This window comes from Ranitomeya variabilis, chromosome 5 (assembly GCF_051348905.1).
Source record: "Ranitomeya variabilis isolate aRanVar5 chromosome 5, aRanVar5.hap1, whole genome shotgun sequence".
Taxonomy (NCBI): Eukaryota; Metazoa; Chordata; class Amphibia; order Anura; family Dendrobatidae; genus Ranitomeya; species Ranitomeya variabilis.
In genome coordinates this window covers 325338337-325360070 of record NC_135236.1, presented here as the reverse complement: position 1 = coordinate 325360070, position 21734 = coordinate 325338337, and the positions used below count along the sequence as shown (strand labels likewise).

Below are 21734 nucleotides of genomic sequence, written 5' to 3'. Positions count from 1 at the left end.
TGGTGTTGTCCTCAACTAAATAAAGCTGAGCTTCAACCTTCCGGCTCTCATTATGTGGTTTTAAAAAAAAAAATGGTGGTTAGGGCCTACTAACGGCTTCTGCCCCTCCCTGGTGTTGCCCTCAACTAAATAAAGCTGAGCTTCAACCTTCTGCTCCAAATTACCATTTTGAAAAATGCAATAGGCTTTTCCGGCCTACTAAAGGTGTCTGTCTGTGTGCCCCTCCCTGGTGTTGTCCTCAACTAAATAAAGCTGAGCTTCAACCTTCCGGCTCTCATTATGTGGTTTTAAAAAAAAAAATGGTGGTTAGGGCCTACTAACGGCTTCTGCCCCTCCCTGGTGTTGTCCTCAACTAAATAAAGCTGAGCTTCAACCTTCCGGCTCTCATTATGTGGTTTTAAAAAAAAAAATGGTGGTTAGGGCCTACTAACGGCTTCTGCCCCTCCCTGGTGTTGCCCTCAACTAAATAAAGCTGAGCTTCAACCTTCTGCTCCAAATTACCATTTTGAAAAATGCAATAGGCTTTTCCGGCCTACTAAAGGTGTCTGTCTGTGTGCCCCTCCCTGGTGTTGTCCTCAACTAAATAAAGCTGAGCTTCAACCTTCCGGCTCTCATTATGTGGTTTTAAAAAAAAAAATGGTGGTTAGGGCCTACTAACGGCTTCTGCCCCTCCCTGGTGTTGTCCTCAACTAAATAAAGCTGAGCTTCAACCTTCCGGCTCTCATTATGTGGTTTTAAAAAAAAAAATGGTGGTTAGGGCCTACTAACGGCTTCTGCCCCTCCCTGGTGTTGCCCTCAACTAAATAAAGCTGAGCTTCAACCTTCTGCTCCAAATTACCATTTTGAAAAATGCAATAGGCTTTTCCGGCCTACTAAAGGTGTCTGTCTGTGTGCCCCTCCCTGGTGTTGTCCTCAAGTAAATAAAGCTGAGCTTCAACCTTCCGGCTCTCATTATGTGGTTTTAAAAAAAAAAATGGTGGTTAGGGCCTACTAACGGCTTCTGCCCCTCCCTGGTGTTGTCCTCAACTAAATAAAGCTGAGCTTCAACCTTCCGGCTCTCATTATGTGGTTTTAAAAAAAAAAATGGTGGTTAGGGCCTACTAACGGCTTCTGCCCCTCCCTGGTGTTGCCCTCAACTAAATAAAGCTGAGCTTCAACCTTCTGCTCCAAATTACCATTTTGAAAAATGCAATAGGCTTTTCAGGCCTACAAAAGGTGTCTGTCTGTGTGCCCCTCCCTGGTGTTGTCCTCAACTAAATAAAGCTGAGCTTCAACCTTCCGGCTCTCATTATGTGGTTTTAAAAAAAAAAATGGTGGTTAGGGCCTCCTAACGGCTTCTGCCCCTCCCTGGTGTTGTCCTCAACTAAATAAAGCTGAGCTTCAACCTTCCGGCTCTCATTATGTGGTTTTAAAAAAAAAAATGGTGGTTAGGGCCTACTAACGGCTTCTGCCCCTCCCTGGTGTTGCCCTCAACTAAATAAAGCTGAGCTTCAACCTTCTGCTCCAAATTACCATTTTGAAAAATGCAATAGGCTTTTCAGGCCTACTAAAGGTGTCTGTCTGTGTGCCCCTGCCTGGTGTTGTCCTCAACTAAATAAAGCTGAGCTTCAACCTTCCGGCTCTCATTAAGTGGTTTTAAAAAAAAAAAATGGTGGTTAGGGCCTACTAACGGCTTCTGCCCCTCCCTGGTGTTGCCCTCAACTAAATAAAGCTGAGCTTCAACCTTCTGCTCCAAATTACCATTTTGAAAAATGCAATAGGCTTTTCAGGCCTACTAAAGGTGTCTGTCTGTGTGCCCCTCCCTGGTGTTGTCCTCAACTAAATAAAGCTGAGCTTCAACCTTCCGGCTCTCATTATGTGGTTTAAAAAAAAAAAATGGTGGTTAGGGCCTACTAACGGCTTCTGCCCCTCCCTGGTGTTGTCCTCAACTAAATAAAGCTGAGCTTCAACCTTCCGGCTCTCATTATGTGGTTTTAAAAAAAAAAATGGTGGTTAGGGCCTACTAACGGCTTCTGCCCCTCCCTGGTGTTGTCCTCAACTAAATAAAGCTGAGCTTCAACCTTCCGGCTCTCATTATGTGGTTTTAAAAAAAAAAATGGTGGTTAGGGCCTACTAACGGCTTCTGCCCCTCCCTGGTGTTGTCCTCAACTAAATAAAGCTGAGCTTCAACCTTCCGGCTCTCATTATGTGGTTTTAAAAAAAAAAATGGTGGTTAGGGCCTACTAACGGCTTCTGCCCCTCCCTGGTGTTGTCCTCAACTAAATAAAGCTGAGCTTCAACCTTCCGGCTCTCATTAAGTGGTTTTAAAAAAAAAAAATGGTGGTTAGGGCCTACTAACGGCTTCTGCCCCTCCCTGGTGTTGTCCTCAACTAAATAAAGCTGAGCTTCAACCTTCCGGCTCTCATTAAGTGGTTTTAAAAAAAAAATGGTGGTTAGGGCCTACTAACGGCTTCTGCCCCTCCCTGGTGTTGCCCTCAACTAAATAAAGCTGAGCTTCAACCTTCTGCTCCAAATTACCATTTTGAAAAATGCAATAGGCTTTTCCGGCCTACTAAAGGTGTCTGTCTGTGTGCCCCTGCCTGGTGTTGCCCTCAACTAAATAAAGCTGAGCTTCAACCTTCTGCTCCAAATTACCATTTTAAAAAATGCAATAGGCTTTTCCGGCCTACTAAAGGTGTCTGCCCCTCCTTGGTGTTGTCCTCAACTGAACAAAGCTGAGCTTCCACATTCTGGCTTTCGCCCTATACTATCAGATATTAAACTGCATTTGGCCTACTAGTGTGGTTAGGCCCTTGAAACAGTGTCTGCTGCTCTTGGGTTTGCTACTCCACTGAACAAAGCAATGCCGCCTGTTTAGTCCTGTTACCAATTTTGAACTGCATGTAGCCTACTTTATTCTTTGGCCCTATATCTGTTTCCTCCTCATCCTGCCCATTGCCCAGCCACTGCTAAATGAGTCTGCTGGTACATTGACCTAGACCACTACATTCCCCTTGTACTCTACACAGCCAGAATCTGTCCCTGCTGAAAGTAAGGTTCCCCTTCCCGCATGTTATACCACCTTACACAGGGACAAAGAGGAAGGTGCAGATGAAAGTGCAGGTTCCTTCATCAGGTGGGGGGGCATACTCGTTGGCGACGTCACTGGCACAGGGCCCCTCAGAGTACGCAAAAGTGTCGCTGCTGGTGGGAGGCGCCCCCGCCATGCAAACACACCGCCGTACTTTGAGGGGCCCTGTGCCAGTGGCAATGCGAACGAGTGGGCCCCCCCCCTGCTTGCTCAGGATCACAGCACTTGCAACTTTTAAATACTTACCTTTCCCTGCAACACCGCCGTGACGTAGTCCGCATTTCCTGGGCCCACGAAAAACTTGAGCCAGCCCTACTCCCCCCACAACTTTCCCCCAATTCCCTATGCCCAACTATTATTATACAGTTAATTAAGATTGGCATGCTTCAGAAACAAGAATGGATGTTTTTGGCATTAAAATGGGCACTGTAGGTGTTTTCCTGGCCTCCACTCACTGCCGACTATGCTTCCCCATTGACTTGCATTGGGTTTCGTGTTTCGGTCGATCCCCGACTTTTAGCGATAATCGGCCGACTGCACTCGACTCGACTCTGGACAAAATCGGGTTTCCCAAAACCCTACTCGATCTTAAAAAAATGAAAGTCGCTCAACCCTACTGAGGAGATCTATGCCCGACTTATAGATCTTAGCTCATTTACATATAAAAAATAACATGGATTTCTCTGCAATATGACATTGGATCAGAAAATGTTTTACTCAACTTCCTATGCCGTACAAGCCCATATAGATGGCTTAGGTTCCTCCTACTGACAGATTCCCTTTAAACATCAGTCTCCAGGTTTTTCTTTAGCAATCTGCAAATATTACTCAGACAATTTCTTAGAGCTGTTGAGACTAATTTACTTACTTTGATATCAAAACTGATGGGCAGTTTATATGTCCTAGGGCTAAGACTGGACTAGCTGGACCAGTTTAAAATCAGTTACAAAATCTTTAATAAAAAGGTTTTGCAGCAATTTTGCAATAGATATTGAAATAAAATACCTCAGCATCAATAGGTTTAAGAGGTCTGTTTATGATGTATGCATTTTTAAATTGTGAAATTTAGTGACATATCCACTTTAAAAGAAAAAAAAAATCAACACAAAATCCAAAAATAAATTAGTAAGTAAATAAAAGAATACATACACATCCACCAGGATAAGCATGTCCTTTGGAGATGCAGCTCCTTGTATGTACCTAAAAAAAATCAGAAAAATTATGTGTTTGTAAATGTACCGTATATAACAAATTTATGAAGTGTTTATTCCAGACAAACAATATTAATAACCCATTGTAGACAGGTCATCAGTATCAAAATTGCAGGGCTTTAACACCTCCTGGTACCAACTATTCAATGGTTTGTTCCTCCTGAGATGTATACAATGTACTGAGCTGGATCTGCATGTTCCGTTCACTGCAAAGTGGCCATACTTAGTGCTGACGCTCATCTGATATTGTCTTCAATGGGAGCTGTTCAGCAGTGCCCACGTGTCACCATCTCAGAGAATGTAGCTGTGCTGTTCTGGTTCCATACTCAGCTTACATCTGTCCAATGGACTTAAAAAGAACTAAACATTGGGGGTGCTGGGTGTCGGACCCCATCAATCTGACATTGATGAGTTATGGTAAAGAGAAGTCATCAATTCTGTAACACTCAACTAGCAAACTCTATGAGACGCAAATAATATAGTTTGTATCTCTACCCAAATATTACATAAATGTATCACTTCCCATTGTGGATACATAAAGATGCTAAAACTCTATTTATTCCTAATATATTTATTCTGCATGAAGTAACCTGAATTGAGTTCCATTGTACCGATTTGTAGGCATTGTTTCCCAGATGACACACTCAGGGAGATCAGCTGCTTTGGAAAATGAATTTGTATAATAATTTTTTTATGCTTTTGCTTATAAATGTGTTTACCGCATTTTCCATGTATCCACTTATGGTAACCCGGTTCTAATTGAAGGTATTGAATGTATTCTAGTACTGTGTATCAGAAGTTTTCAGTGGAGCACAATTACTGTACGAGAAGGATGTTTTTAGTAATAAACTAAAGCCCTTTAGAAAAAAAGAACTTGAAGGGCCTTCTGTATTAGTGAGGCTTAAGTGCCTTAGGTATTTCACAAATACAATGGTAGAGAACATCATGTCGTTACCTTCCCACTCCAACTCTCCGTCTATTTTTGCATCTCATAATGCAGAGCATAATAAAAGAATTCCAAGGATGGCGCTATATGGAAAAGACGTCTCTAATTGACAGTTTCTATTATAGAAACTAGAGACATGCTACGTCACTGACCTCTGTAAGAATAGTCCGCAGCGTTCCCTATCTGTGTATATATCTGCAAACATGGATGTGTCCAAATGCAACGAGATTAGAAGACGTGCTGTTCTGCGCTAATTAAGATTTCCTAGATAATGCTTATAATGCATGAGAATATGCGTAAGAAATTAATTATTTCCTTGGCAGGTAATTTTAATCATTGGCTTATTAAAAAAAAAAAAAGAAGATGAATATACGCATTTAATTACTGATCATTTATGAAAAACAAAAATACAGGTACTTAATGAGGTCCCATGTTTAGTTGTAGGCTATTCCTACTGTGTAGGGTTACAATTTCTAATTAACTAGTAGAATAAAGGTCATGCTTATATTCTGCTTAAAGTTCAGCGGAAACCACAACCGCTTTAATAGACCACTTCACCACCCGCAATTCATTACAATGTAATTTGGAAGCAATACTATTTATTGTGCTCTGATAATGAAAGATAATGAAGCAGAGAGAACAAATGATCCGTGTTTACTCATTTCTATCCTTTTCTTCCCCAGATATGTTAATAAATTGAAGCACAGCCTATTAGTGACCATAGCACAACAATAAACACAATAAATCCACTCACCATGGTCTTCTCCGCACATCATAAAGATCAATGTTATTTGGAGTTCTGCTCTTATTCACCCATGGAGAAGCTAAATGGGGAACAGTAATTAATTTTACAATTATTAGAATGGTATTTGTTATAATTACAGAGGTATACAAGGTGATTTACAGGGAATATAAAAAGTTCTTTGTATCTTTTGTAAGCAGAAATTAATTGAAACGAGGTGAGTTTCATACACCCTTAAAACATGGATTGCTGTTGCAGCAGAAGACTCAACCTGACCGCCAGGGCTCCTAACCAGAGTTAGAGAGAACCTGTCAGTACCATTTTGTAATGTAAAGACATGGCTGTAATGGCGCGGTAACACTGATTACATTATTTGTGGTTCTTCTTTTATCACCATTTCTAAAACACAACCAGAGCACATGTCAAAAAGAACAAGGGACTTATAAACACTGAATAGTGAGAAAAGGCCCAGGGCCTGCACAAGAGGCCACCCACTCCATACAGATAATAAAAATGAGGAGAACTAAGGAGTATAAAGGGTATCAAAATTTATTTAAATATACAAAAAAGTGAATGCACATAAACTCTATAAATATAGAACATATATCAAATACATACAAAAATGCATAAGGACAGAGGATGGAAACAAAGTCCACCCCGGTGGACGGCGCCCAAATAGTACTTTAGTGAACAATCACTGACAGATTGTATAACATACAACCGCGGGACACACTCTGATACATATAATGTGATGGAGCGACCTAAAGTCGCTAGTAATAAACCATACAGGGTGTGCTTACCGCGATATAGGGTGGGCGAACCAGGACACTGGGCTGGAACCAGGATAAAAGAGCCCCCGACACGCGTTTCGCTTGAAAAGTAACCTGCTTTATCAAGGGGATGAGTGTGGAGGCCGAGAAGGACCTTAATATGGGCCGGACTCGGAGCACGCGACGTCTCACATGCTGCGAGGCGGCCAATGAAAGGCGGCAATACCGGCGCATGCGCAGATCGAACCGCAGGTCCTGAAACCAAGAACGGCATCCAGCGTCACAGCACGTGGGCGGGGGGAGGCCCCGGTCACGTGTGGGAGGCCGGGCTGACGCCGTCCTGGAGCAGGAACCGGCAAGCCGGACCGGCGCACACGCACTGCCACCAATGTAAAAGGAATGGTAACAATAGATAAATAAAGAGGGAAAGCAACCTGGGAGGACAAAATTATCTATTGTTACCATTACTTTTACATTGGTGGCAGTGCGCGTGCGCCGGTCCGGCTTGCCGGTTCCTGCTCCAGGACGGCGTCAGCCCGGCCTCCCACATGTGACCGGGGCCTCCCCCTGCCCATGTGCTGTGACGCTGGACGCCGTTCTTGGTTTCAGGACCTGCGGTTCGATCTGTGCATGCGCCGGTATTGCCGGCTTTCATTGGCCGCCTCGCAGCATGTGAGACGTCACGTGCTCCGAGTCCGGCCCATATTAAGGTCCTTCTCGGCCTCCACTCATCCCCTTGATAAAGCAGGTTACTTTTCAAGCGAAACGCTCGTCGGGGGCTCTTTTATCCTGGTTCCAGCCCGGTGTCCTGGTTCGCCCACCCTATATCGCGGTAAGCACACCCTGTATGGTTTATTACTAGCGACTTTAGGTCGCTCCATCACATTACATGTATCAGAGTGTGTCCCGCGGTTGTATGTTATACAATCTGTCAGTGATTGTTCACTAAAGTACTATTTGGGCGCCGTCCACCGGGGTGGACTTTGTTTCCATCCTCTGTCCTTATGCATTTTTGTATGTATTTGATATATGTTCTATATTTATAGAGTTTATGTGCATTCACTTTTTTGTATATTTAAATAAATTTTGATACCCTTTATACTCCTTAGTTCTCCTCATTTTTATTTTTTTATCACCATTTGTAGCTTCCAGACTTAAGGTACCATCACATTAAGCGATGCTGCAGTGATATAGACAACGATGCCGATTGCTGCAGCGTCGCTGTATCGTCGTTGTGTGGTCGCTGGAGAGCTGTCACACAGACAGCTCTCCAGCGACCAACGATGCCGAAGTCCCTGGGTAACCAGGGTAAACATCGGGTTACTAAGCGCAGGGCCGCGCTTAGTAACCCGATGTTTACCCTGGTTACATTGTAAATGTAAAAAAAACAAACACATACTCACATTCCGGTGCCTGTCACGTTCCCCGGCGTCCGCTTCCCTGCACTCCTCCTGCATCCTGTGTAAGCGCCGCCGGAAAGCAGAGCGGTGACGTCACCGCTGTGCTCTGCTTTACGGCCGGCCGGCGCTGACACAGTGCAGGGAAGCAGACGCCGGGGGACGCGACAGACACCAGAATGTAAGTATGTAGTGTTTGGTTTTTTTACATTTACAATGGTAACCAGGGTAAATATCGGGTTACTAAGCGCGGCCCTGTGCTTAGTAACCCGATGTTTACCCTGGTTACCAGTGAAGACATCACTGAATCAGCGTCACACACGCCGACTCAGCGATGTCAGCGGGAGATCCAGCGACGAAATAAGGTGCTGGCCTTCTAGCTCCGACCAACGATATCACAGCAGGATCCTGATCGCTGCTGCGTGTCAAACACAACGATATCGCTATCCAGGACGCTGCAACATCACGGATCGCTATCGTTATCGTTGTTAAGTTGTTCAGTGTGAAGGTACCTTTAATGAGAAGGCTCTAAGGATCAGATTGTTCATTAAGGCTACTTTCACACTAGCGTCGGGCTCGGCCCGTCGCAGTGCGTCGGGCCGAGGTTACCGACGCTAGCGTTGTATACGCCGCACAACGGGGGCAGCGGATGCACTTTTCCAGGGCATCCGCTGCCCCATTGTGAGGTGCGGGGAGGAGGGGGCGGAGTTCCAGACGCGCATGCACGGTCGGAAAAAGCGGACCGTCGGCAGCAAAAAAGTTACATGTGGCGTTTTTTTGTGCCGACGGTCCGCCAAAGCACAATGCATCCGTCGCAATGCGTCGCTAATGCAAGTCAATGGAGAAAAAACGCATCCTGCAAGCACTTTTGCAGGATGCGTTTTTGTCCAAAACTACGCATTGCGACGGAGGACAAAAAACACCAGTGTGAAAGTAGCCTAAGCCAGCTCACTTCTCCATCAAGGCAGATACAGAGACAGAGAAGGGGGCACATTTTTTTTTTAATTAGGCCATATTAGTAGGTTCAATTAATTACTATTTGCAAAAGTTCCTGATAACCTCTTTTGTTTCCAGATAAGACAACTAAATGGAAGTCACAAAATAGCGGCTTTTTTGATAGAAGCAGTAGTCAACAAGCAAAATGTTATATGCAACATAGCTTTAAAATATCAATACTGTATTGTATATTTAATTAAAGGGAATTTGTCAGAAGGTTTTTGATATGTAATCTGATAACAGTATGATGTAGAGGCAGATATCCTGATTCTAGTGATGTGTCACTTTCTGGGCTATGTTTTACAGTTTCAATAAAATCAGTGTTTTATCAGCAGGAGATTATCACTACAGAACAGGGTGTCTCATACCTCCTAGTCCAACCATGTAACAACCACTGATTAGCAGGATGGTTTCTGTCGATAAACAGTGTACATAGAAAGCAGCCAATCAGTGGTGTGGGCAGGATTATACAGGGCTCAGCATTCTGTCTGCTATTATATCTGCTGCACTGAAGAGAAAACTGGGAATCTATCACATCTATTGCACAAAGTAAACAAAGTGATACATCACTGGAATCAGGGTCTCTGTCCCTACATCTTGCTACACTTAGATGTAAAGCAAAAACTTAGTGACATATTGTATTTAATACGTGAATAATAAAATAATTTGATACTAAAGTATTTTTGTGGTTTTTATTTAGCATGTTCAATTTGATTCAGTTATATGTACTGCATTTTAAAAATATTACTAATATTCTACTCATGAGATTTATAATAGGTACCCATCATAACCCAGATAGCAAGAAACATTAAAAACGCAACAGGTAGAATTAAACTAATTGTGCCTGTAGTATATAACATTTTCTCAGTTTATATATATATATTATATGCAAAAAATGGCTACATAAATACACTCACTTCATTGCATTGTATGTACCTATCCTAACAACTTCTCACCTATATTATAACTAGTGTTGAGCGATACCTTCCGATATTTGAAAGTATCGGTATCAGATTGTATCGGCCGATATCTGAAAAATATCGGATATCGCCGATACCGATACCCGATACCAATACAAGTCAATGGGACACAAATATCGGAAGTGATCCTGGATGGTTCCCAGGGTCTGAAGGAGAGGAAACTCTCCTTCAGGCCCTGGGATCCATATTCATGTGTAAAATAAAGAATAAAAATAAAAAATAGGGATATACTCACCCTCTGACGCGCCCTGGTAGTAACCGCTGCAACCGGCAGCCTCCGTTCCTAAGAATGAGCGAGTGAAGGACCTTCGATGACGTGGCGGCTTGTGATTGGTCGCGTGACCGCTCATGTGACCGCTCACATGACCAATCACAAGACCGCGACGTCATCGCAGGTCCTTCACTCGCTCATTCTTAGGAACGGAGGCTGCCGGTTGCAGCGGTTACTACCAGGGGGTGAGTATATCCCTATTTTTTATTTTTATTCTTTATTTTACACATGAATATGCATTCCGATCCCGATTCCCGATATCACAAAAATATCGGAACTCGGTATCGGAATTCCGATACCGCAAATATCGGCCAATACTTGCGGTATCGGAATGCTCAACACTAATTATAACCCATAGCAGCAATTTTACAAGATGGCATCGAGCTAGTTGTCATACATAGGATCCCTATAATCAATAGCTGGAGTTAGGGAGTTAATCCTCCTGACCTCCTCATCTCCTCCTGCGATACAATCAAAGAATCCAGCAGAAAACACTCAACAACCCTCTACTAAGGGTATGTCTCCACGGTCCGTCTGGGGGCCGGTATCGGCGCAGCGGCGAAGCCGCTCGGCGATAAGCCCCGCCCCCTTAATGGGACGCGATGGTGCCGGATGTGTACAGTACACATCCGGGATCATCGCACCCCTCGCCATAGGGCCCTGTGATATGCCTTGCGGGGACGCTGCGTCCCCGCAAGGTGTACGGACATGCTGCGTTCTGAAAAGACGCGCAGCATGTCCGGAGTCGCAGGGCCGCCGCGTGCGGGTTTCCACGCATAGTGGAGACGGGATTTCATAAAATCCCCTCCACTATGCTGGAACATCTGGACGCTGCTTGTTTGACGCTGCAGCGTCAAACAAGCAGCGTTTACTGACCGTGGAAACATACCCTAACACTCTCTCTACCTGGTGTATCCCCCTGGCATCCATTAAGCCAGATTATAGTAGAAAAACAAATGATATAGTACTCCCCATCCTTGATCCAGCGTCAGCGCCTCGACGCTGCTCCAGTGACTGTGCTTTGTGTATATCATGAGTACAGCATGCATCACTGCTGCTGACAATCAGTTGTTGTTGAAGGCATGTGCCACCAAAATCTCAGTCACTGAATGCAGTGATAATATAGACTGTAGTCCTGATGTCACAGACCAACCAGAATGATAAAATGGACTAACATCAGGGATTTTGCGCTAGTTTGTCTACAGTGGGGTTACTTTGAAAACGCGCCTATTGCTGTACTAATGGTGTATTCATTTTCCTACAAGCTGAAAATCCCTATAAAAAAAAAGCTGTTTACGGTGGCATGGGTTCAAAGAAAATAGACAATTAAAAGCAAAAATCGCTGATATTAGACAGTCACTTTTATTCATTTGCTTCAAATATATTAGAATTGTATGTGCGGTAAATTATTTTGATATAAAAACATGGCCAAGACCATTCAGAGAATAGAAAATCTACCAGATCAGCATACATGTGTAATCGTAATGTAGATCACATGCATAAGATGGGGGAAGGAAAAATGTTAGCCATTTCTCTGCAGGCACTTTAGAAAGACAAATTAGTATTTCAGTACTTATTACTAATTGAAAAAAATAATGTGCTGCGTGCAATATTGATTAATAGTTATTATAAGTGTTACAGTGACAATTAAGAATGATCTTTAGCAATATTAATAGTCGAAGTGACCGCGCTGCACCTATTTCACCATTTAGCCAAACATGCTTTCTGACTTACTAATTGTAATCCCTCTGGACATTTGCTCATAATGGTGTGAACCGTTACGCCCGTTAGCGGAACATGGATCACATAAATTGGATGGAACATAATATTGAATTCGTTTATAGCAATGTATCCTAATCTGGAGAAGTTTATGTCATTGTACCGCGGACTGGTTGGCAAGGTACAGCGGCTTTTAGAAAAAAAAGCATGGATTATACTTATGGGAAAAAAACAGAAACAAAGCACTTCTTAGAATACCTAAATTGTACACACACTATTGAGAAAAAATATTGTATTTCTATACAATCATATGTAGTGAAATGAATTTTAATATGTATTTTAGTATATGTTTAATTAACACTCTAACATACTCAATTCCAGTCTTCCATGTAACCCCAAGTGGCAAAATTTAACAGAGCCTTTTTCGTTTTTGCAGTACTGTTTCTCTCCCCTTCTTCCCAGAGCCATAACTTTTTTATTTTTCCGTCAATATGGCTATGTCAGGGCTTGTTTTTTTGCGGGATAATATGTAATTTTGACCAACACCATTGGTTTTACCATATCATGTACTGGAAAATGTGAAAAAAATTTCAAGTGTGCTGAAATTGTAAAAAAAAGTGCAATTCCACAATTATTTTTTGGATTTCTTTTACCATGTTCACCAAATGCTAAAACTGACCTGCCATAGCCTCTGCTATGATTCTACAGGTCATTGTGAGTTAATAGACACCAAACATGTCTAGGTTCTTTTTTATTTAAGTGGTGAAAAAAAGAATCCAAAAAAAAAAGAAAAGTGTCACTTTCCTAGACTGGTAGCGTCTGGGGCCGGGTGAGGGCTTTTTTTTGCGTGCCGAGTTGACGTTTTCAATTATACCATTTTGGTGTGTATACCATCTTTTGATTTTAATGCAATGTTGCGGTGACCAAAAAAATGTAATTCTGGGGTTTTGACTTTTTTTTTGCTACGTCATTTACCAATTGGATTAATTATTTTGATAGCTTGATAGAGCGGGTGATTCTGAATGCGATGATACCAATTTTGGATATGTTTGATTTTTTTTATTGTTTTATTTTGAACGGGGCGAAAGGGGAGTGATTTGACCTTTTATTTTTATTTATTTTTTTATTTTTATTTTATTTTTTTTAGTTTTTTGCATGCTTCAATAGTCTTCATGGGAGACTGGAAGCTACAATTGTCCGATCGCCTCTGCTACACACAGGTGATGATCCGATCACCTGTGTTTAGCAGAAATGCTCACTTGCTATGAGCACTGACCACCGGGTGGCGCTCATAGCAATCTGGCTATGTCAACCATAGAGGTCTCACGTGACGATCACGTGACAGGGTCACCGATGAGTGGCATGTCCAGCACGCTTCCGATAAGCGAGAGTTAAATGCCACTGTTAGAGATTGACAACAGCATTTAACAGGTTAACAGCAGTGGGTGGATTGCAAGTCCACCCTCGGCTGTTAGAGGCATATGTCAGCTTTTTCAAAACAGCTGGCATGTGCTGGGAAAGATGTGGGATCAGCGCCGGAGGCTACATCACAGGGGAGACACGAGATGCGCCGTACATGTACGGCACATGTCGTGAAAGAGTTAAAGATATCCCAGATACAGAATAACTTGGCATTTCATGATCTGTTGATAATCAGCTTATTATCCATATCATATCAAAAGAGCCCTGAAAATATGCCTTGTGGGGAACACTTGAGAAAAAGTTGAGGAACACTGGTTCAAACAGCCCATGGCTCTCATGTAGTATGAACAAATCTTTCCTGCTTCTGTGGGAACCCCATTACCCAGCAAAAGATAAAATATCTCACCTGCTTGAATTTAGATTTAGGGATTTTGGAAGGGAGTGATTTATATTCGCTGACTATATGTATTTTTATACTCTTATGGTACCGTCACACAGTGGCATTTTTATCGCTACGACGGCATGATTCGTGAAATTGTAGCGATATCGTTACGATCTCGCAGTGTCTGACAAGCTACTGCGATCAGGCACCCTGCTGAGAATCGTACGTCGTAGCAGATCATTTGGAACTTTCTTTCGTCGCTTGATCACCCGCTGACATCGCTGGATCGTTGTGTGTGACAGCGATCCAGCGATGTGTTTGCTGGTAACCAGGGTAAACATCGGGTAACTAAGCGCAGGGCCGCGCTTAGTAACCCGATGTTTACCGTGGTTACCAGCGTAAAAGTAAAAAAAACAAACCGTACATACTCACCATCTGATGCCCATCAGGTCCCTTGCCGTCTGCTTCCTGCTCTGACTGAATCCGGCCGTACAGTGAGAGCAGAGTGCAGCAGTGACGTCACCGCTGTGATCTGCTCTCACTTTCCGGCCGGCAGACAGTCAGAGAGGAAAGCAGACGGCAAGGGACCTGACGGGCATCAGATGGTGAGTATGTACGGTTTGTTTTTTTTTACTTTTACGCTGGTAACCACGGTAAACATCGGGTTACTAAGCGCGGCCCTGCGCTTAGTTACCCGATGTTTACCCTGGTTACCCGGGGACTTCGGCATCGCTCCAGCGCCGTGATTGCACAGTGTGACCGCAGTCTACGACGCTGGAGCGATATTCATATGATCGCTGCGACGTCACGGATCGTGCCGTCGTAGCGATGTAAATGGTACTGTGTGACGGTACCCTAAAGGTACCTTCACACGAAGCGACGCTGCAGCGATAGCGACAACGATGTCGATCGCTGCAGCGTCGCTGTTTGGTCGCTGGAGAGCTGTCACACAGACCGCTCTCCAGCGATCAACTATGCCGAGGTCCCCTGGTAACCAGGGTAAACATCGGGTAACTAAGCGCAGGGCCGCGCTTAGTAACCCGATGTTTACCCTGGTTACCAGCGTAAAATCTAAAAAAAACAAACAGCACATACTTACATTCACGTCCCCCTGCGTCCACTTCCTGACTGACTGAGCGCCGTACAGTGAGAGCAGAGCGGTGACGTCACCGCTGTGCTGCTTTCACTTTCACTTTGCGGCGCTGAGTCAGAGGAGGAAGCAGACTGCAGGGGACGCAATGTGAGTATGTGCTGTTTGTTTTTTTTACATTTTACGCTAGTAACCAGGGTAAACATCGGGTAACTAAGCGCGGCCCTGCGCTTAGTAACCCGATGTTTACCCTGGTTACCAGTGTAAAACATCGCTGGTATCGTTGCTTTTGCTTTCAAACACAACGATACACAGCGATCGGACGACCAAATAAAGTTCTGGACTTTATTCAGCGACCAGCGACATCACAGCAGGATCCTGATCGCTGCTGCGTGTCAAACGAAACGATATCGCTAGCGAGGACGCTGCAACGTCACGGATTGCTAGCGATATCGTTATAATGTCGTTTCGTGTGAAGGTACCTTTACTGTTTTTATTATCTATCTAATCCTGATTAGTACAATGTCCACTATTATTGACAATGCCATTGTATTGCATGTGTGCTAGATTTGTAGATTGTAAGCTTGCGAGCAGGGACCTCACCCCTAATGTCACTGTTTAAATTGTCTTAACTTGTATTGAATTTATTGTTTTTATTATTGCTTACTTGTAAAGTGCTGCGGAATATGTTGGCACTATATAAATAAAAAATATTATTATTATTATTATTATTATTATTATTATTATTATGTGTGCACATTGACTGATGTTTGGATGCCAAGATTCTAGACTTAAATGAGCAACTTGCAAAACTGATATCTATTGTTAATTTGGAAAGGAGTTTGATGCTCATTGAGCAGGATCTCGCTGTGGTAGATGTGGGGGAGGCTGATAGCATGGTGGGGCAGAACAATGGGTAGCTATTTGGGTGTCAAAACATGGGGGAGAAGCAAGAGTGTTAGGGAGGATAATCCTGATCTGGCACATCCTAACAAGTTAGCAAAGCTGGAATATGAGGGGGACAACTGTACAAGGGTAGCACTGCTGCAGAAAGACATGTTCTCTGAAAGTCAACAGATTATCAGCTTTAGTAGGAGGGGACTAGGAGCACAGAGCCAGCCAGACAGGTGCTGATAGTAGGAGATTCAATTATTAGGGCAACAGACAGGGCAATATGTCACAAAGGCCAGGACCAATGAATGGTGTATTGCCTTTCTGGCACTCAAGTTCGACACATTGTAAATCAGGTTGACAAATTACTGAGAGAGGCCCCAATCAAGTGAATGGGGTCTGGGTTCGGGTACTGTTATGAAGGATTTTGGGGCAGTTAACATCTGCCTTATAGGGTTTTTGCCTTCCTTTGGATCAACATGTTGGGATATAGGTTGAACTTAATGAACATGTGTCTTAGTTCAACCTTAAAAGTATGAAATTATGCTGCAACAGCACTTATAAAAATGTCTAGTACCTGGGCATAAGAAAACTAAGACAATATGTAACAATTTCTATATTATAATGTCGTTGGCATGTTTGGTAAGATGTGTCACTGAGTAGTGAATGAAACAGGAAGACAAATGCATTCATCACCTATTGTCAATGCATTACCTGTTTCGATTTTCATATTAGAAGGTGTTACCTGTCATTGTAATGCTGCCTATCAAGATGACAAGATGACTGCTAAGAAGTGATCTCTATTGAACAGGATGCGACAAACTACTATGAGACTTAGTTGCCAGTATAAGAACTTATATATTTATGGTGTAGACAAGGAAGAAAAACAGTTGCTGCCCTTGGGGCATTTTATGTCAGATGAGGGCGAAAAGAGTGTCATGGTCTCCATTTGGACAATATAGTCAATGCACTGTAGAATTGGGGAATAAATTAGCATAGTAGACAAGACCATGTTGCACATCATGTAGTCTAGTAAAATTATGTATGTGTCAGATGTTTACGTTTTTCAACATAACATTTTATGGGAAGTGTATTCTGTCAGAGGCTTCAGTCATGAAAAGCGCACAATGTATTTTTATATTGGTCCACGCGTGGCAGCTCCAACTGTCAGGCATCCATTATAGCATCAGTTCAAAGTATACATCTGGAGCTTCTCTTGGAGGCCTTTTCACCAAATGTTTCATGTCTATCTGGATACAGTATGCATTAGTGGCTGCAGAGTGTCACAAAATATTTTATTTTTACATTTTTCCCCCTTGTTCTGGATATATTAGTAATGAAAGTATTGGCGCTTAAGGGGGCTATACTTCTTCCCCCTGTGTGAGTTGAAATCTCATAGCATCTTGACTTAACAAAACTCAGCTCTTTGGGTGCCAATATTTTGATTGATAATATCTCCGCAACTGAGAGACAAAAAAAAAAAACTAACCCCCCAAAAAATGTAGTGCAGTCTGCAGCCACTGTTACATCCTGTATTCAGTTCAACATGAAAAATTTGGTGAACGGTCCTCTTTAAAATGGAAACGAAATGTGAACATTGCTTTACAGCTATATGGTCCAAAGCCTCTATATTGCATGTCAAAGAATATTAGGAAATATTTGAAAGATTCACATGTAAGTGAACAAAATTGTTTATTTTTTACAGTGTGGAGGTTTTTTGGTTCACTGATCAGGTCTAGGCCCAGTCCTGTTTACCAAAAAGCAAGATCCTACTGTAAAAGATACAATAGTAGCTTTTACAATAGCAAAGCTTTTAATATTGATTATTTTTCTCTATCTAGAATGTAAGACAGGTTCACTGTCCCTTGAGTCATGAGCAAAGGAAGAACATTAAAAGAAGGCTGGTTAAAATAAAAGATGAACATTGTTACTGCTGAGATGTACCTCTCTTACATAACATATTCTTAGTTCAATGAATTTGTTTAGTTATTCTCTATCTACTGTACAGCAGCTACAGAAGCCGCAAACTTGAAAATGATTGCACTTATAGAAACTGTACAGATAGCAATTTCATACAAGTGCTGAGGTGGGGTCAATGAATTTTTTCTAACCCAGGCTTTTACTAGCATTATATTTCAGGATTTTCAAATTACTCCTTATAATACAGCTGAAACTAGAAGTTTACATACACTATATAAAAAGACACATATACACGTTTTTCTCAATATCTGAGATGAAATCAGAATAAACCTTTCCAATTGTAGGTCAATAAGGATTACCATAATTATTAATATTTGTCAGATTCCAGAATAATGAGAAATAATGTGTTAAGGCATTTTTATTACTCACTGCAAAGTCAAAAGTTTACATGCATTTCATTAGCATTTGGAACCATTGGCCTAAAACTGAATGACTTGGGTCAAACGTATGGGATATCCTTCCGTAACCAAGACAAATCTAGATTTTATCAGCTATATTATCATCATAGAGCTCATGGCTTTGTCAACTGGCTTATGACCCTTTGAATGTTGAACTATAAGTAATCATTCTCCTTCCCCACATTATACAGTAAGAATTCCCACTATGCTCCATTAAACATACATAAGGAATTTTAAATGGTAAAAATTACCTATAGGCTCTATTAATGACTGTTTTAACATTTCTATTTTCTCTTCCTGAGATATATTTCAAAGTGGATATTTTATGTAATTCAAAGTTATCTAACAAACCTCTTCAGACTAATGGAAACCTGTGGGTGTTCAACAGGTAAAAATGTGTTTAGAAATCTCTCACAGGCTCCCCATAGACAATAAATAACTGTTGGCTATAAGATGGCTCGGCTGGCAGCTATTTCTCCTGGCTCCTCTATGCATAGAAGTGCTCAATAAGCCAACTGCTTCTGTGTTCCCCATGAGACAGCTGTTTCCAGACTTCTCTGGCGGGTTATCCTTTTGAAACAAAAAGGATGGGAAGTGGAAGCCCGGACATGTTGTATCCTTATATCCCCAAATATCTTCTGTTGGGGGAGAGTTGAGAGATCCCCATACACATTAGACTATTGGAAGAACCCAATGATATTAGAACAGGGGTGGAGAACCTCAGGCCCTAGGGTCATTTACGGCCCTCGATGACCTTTTATCAGGCCCCCGGGCAAATTCTCAGGGACCATATTCTTGGGAAGGGAGCTGTATTTTGATTGCCACAAGCTCACTAATTTCTTCTTGCTCTGTTAGCACACACACACACAGTGTTCACTACTGAACACTGAAGAGCATGCAATGAAAGATTACATCCTGAAACCAGTGCCAGAGTCAGGATGAACTTTGTGAGCGGAGTTTGTACGGCCCCCGAAGGATGGTTAAAATAACCAATGGCTCTTGGCAGAAAAAAGATTCCCCACCCTTGTATTAGAGGGTTTGGCTAACATTAGTCCAATGTATATGGGATCTTAAAGGGAACTTGTCATGTAAAAAAACAAGATTAATCTGCAGATAGGGGGGTTAATCAACAGGATAATATCATTCTAAATCTGTGTGGCTGTGGGAGGAAATTAACTATGTTCCTCCAACTTTCTATCAAAGAGGCCCTGCTGGTGCTGCTTCATCACCACTCAATACATAGTTAGCAAGGACCGTTGGCTCAGCAGTGCATATACTGTATATGTACTGTATATTAGCATCTGATTTCAAATAGTAAAATTATAGATGTTATGTCTATCTATCTAATTATTTATGAAGGAACAATTTGAAGAGGAAGACCAGAAAATTAGATGACTTGATACGATGAAAATAACTGAGGAAAGGACCCTGGTGGACCTATCTAGGCTTGCACAAGATTGATCTTCCTACAGATCATTCATCCATCAAGTCGCCATACCTTGATACTGAGCTGAAGGTCATTAAAAAAAGATGCTATTTTATTCTATTTTCTGCTCTTGCTCATTCAACTTGACTGAGCTACTGCTAGCCAGATTTAGGCTTTTCCTCAGCTACACAGTGTTAGGGCAGGTGGAATGCACCAAATAATTATAAGGATGAAATAAGGTGTGTTCGTAGCCCGGGGTCCACCGTGCAGAGATGAAACCTGCTGCTGAGTAATGGCCGAGGGACGCTTGCTCACACGTGGGTTAGACCTCACCCAGTGTGAATAGAAGCGAACTCTGTTGCTTCACAGAGTCGCCAAATAAACACTGCACCCTCTTAGCAGTCGCAGGGTGCAGCTGAAAGACGCTGGTGGGATCCCTATGAATCACCTCCACTAAACTGGTGATTGGACTCGCTCTGACCCTCGGTGGCTTTTGAGCCCGTGCATGAGGACTCCCTGAGTCAGATGCTGAGTCCAAGCAGGAATTCCCACCCTACACTGACCGGTTATCAGGACAGAACTAAACTAATATTTACCGCACAGAATGCGTACAGTGCCGCACTGGCGGATGCCACTATCCACCCTAACTAGGGTCAGGAAAGCGCACTGGTTGTGCAAGGCGCCACACTGGCAGTTGCTGCAGATTTGACGCAGTAAAGTCGTGCTTCTGTGCAGGATAGCACTGTAGCTCCATCATTCACAAACATTCAACATCACTAGGAATGGGAATGATTAAGGAGCAGTCACCAGAACAGGCATACATCCACACACACAATAACAGGTTTATACTAGCTCATGGCTGTGCGGCCATGCAAACCTTTTATAGCAGAAGCTCTCCGGGACCTTCCTAGTGGTCCAATAGGAGCTGCTACATGACATGAGCATGTGACCCTCAACCTCCAATGGGAGGTCGTCCCTTGGGCATGCTCAGAAGAAGTAGAAAGCAGGACTTAGACCCAGGAGCGCCCGCTCACCGCTGATCAGTATTGGTTACGATTGCTGAGCCTGGAAGGACAGCACTAACCAGCCGCACAGTATCAGCTTGAGCCAGATGCTGGGACCAACGTCTCTGCTGAGCAGGCTCCACTGCAGCTGGAGGAGAATGGGAGACCGCAGCAGAGATGGTTCGAGATTCCCCCTGTGCAGCGGCGGGAACTCGACACCTAACACACGGATCATGTAAGCCAATATTCTAGAGATAGTCAATGATTTCTATGGGAGATTTTGTAGTTTATGTTTTATAATCAGTGTGATGTGTGCAAAGGTCATTGTGCAGTACTATGGGCAAGCATCGCCTATTCTGAATGGTGAAATACTGCGTTATCTCTAATTAGATTGTGTCTTAATCCTTCCTGTGATGGTAATGAGGTGGAATAGCCAGACTGAAAACCACAAGTTTACAGGATATTATGTTAATTTGTAGTCACATGTAAAAAAAAATTGTAAAAATATGTTTAACATAGAAACCTGATTTGCACATTCCTATTTTTACATAAGGATTCATAAACAGTATTTTCATCTTATTTACCTGGGTAATACCTGGCCAATCCAGTTGCACTTCCAAACACTTGCCAAAGAAGCGTTTTATCTTCATTTTGGTTTTTCTTAAAAACTTCATCCAGAGCTGCCGTCCAGTTCAGTTCATTTAGCACAATGGTGGCTATAAAAAGAAATGAAATGGAATGGAAAGGTATTAATAAGTTTCAATAATTGCTAACAGCAATGATTTCATGGAAAAAATAAATAAGTTAAAACGATCACGACTTAACGGCTAGTGACAGATTCCAAAGTAAAACTAATACAAAAAGAAAACAAGATGACATTGTGAAACAGTGTTATTATTAGCCCTTTAAATCTGATTGGGGAATTGCTTCCCAACATAGTGCTCATTAGTGTAACTTAACAAGATTTTCATGTTTATGGATATGATAACTCGGAGAAAAATCAGTTGTGTGTGCATGAATATTCATGCACTGGGTCAGT

The 21734-nt window shown here is 42.5% G+C and overlaps 1 protein-coding gene across 6 annotated transcripts in view; it reads right to left on the bottom strand.

Annotated features, from left to right (window-relative positions):
* CACNA2D1 (calcium voltage-gated channel auxiliary subunit alpha2delta 1) overlaps window positions 1-21734 on the bottom strand; it is a 1329605-nt gene that overhangs the window by 534859 nt on the left and 773012 nt on the right. For all 6 annotated transcript variants that reach the window (XM_077264669.1, XM_077264672.1, XM_077264671.1 and 3 more), the window contains exons 7-9: window positions 21280-21411; window positions 5982-6051; window positions 4220-4270 (exon numbers count right to left, since the gene is read on the bottom strand). In XM_077264669.1, coding sequence (XP_077120784.1) covers window positions 4220-4270; window positions 5982-6051; window positions 21280-21411 — 253 coding nt within the window. The remainder of the gene's footprint in view (window positions 1-4219; window positions 4271-5981; window positions 6052-21279; window positions 21412-21734) is intronic.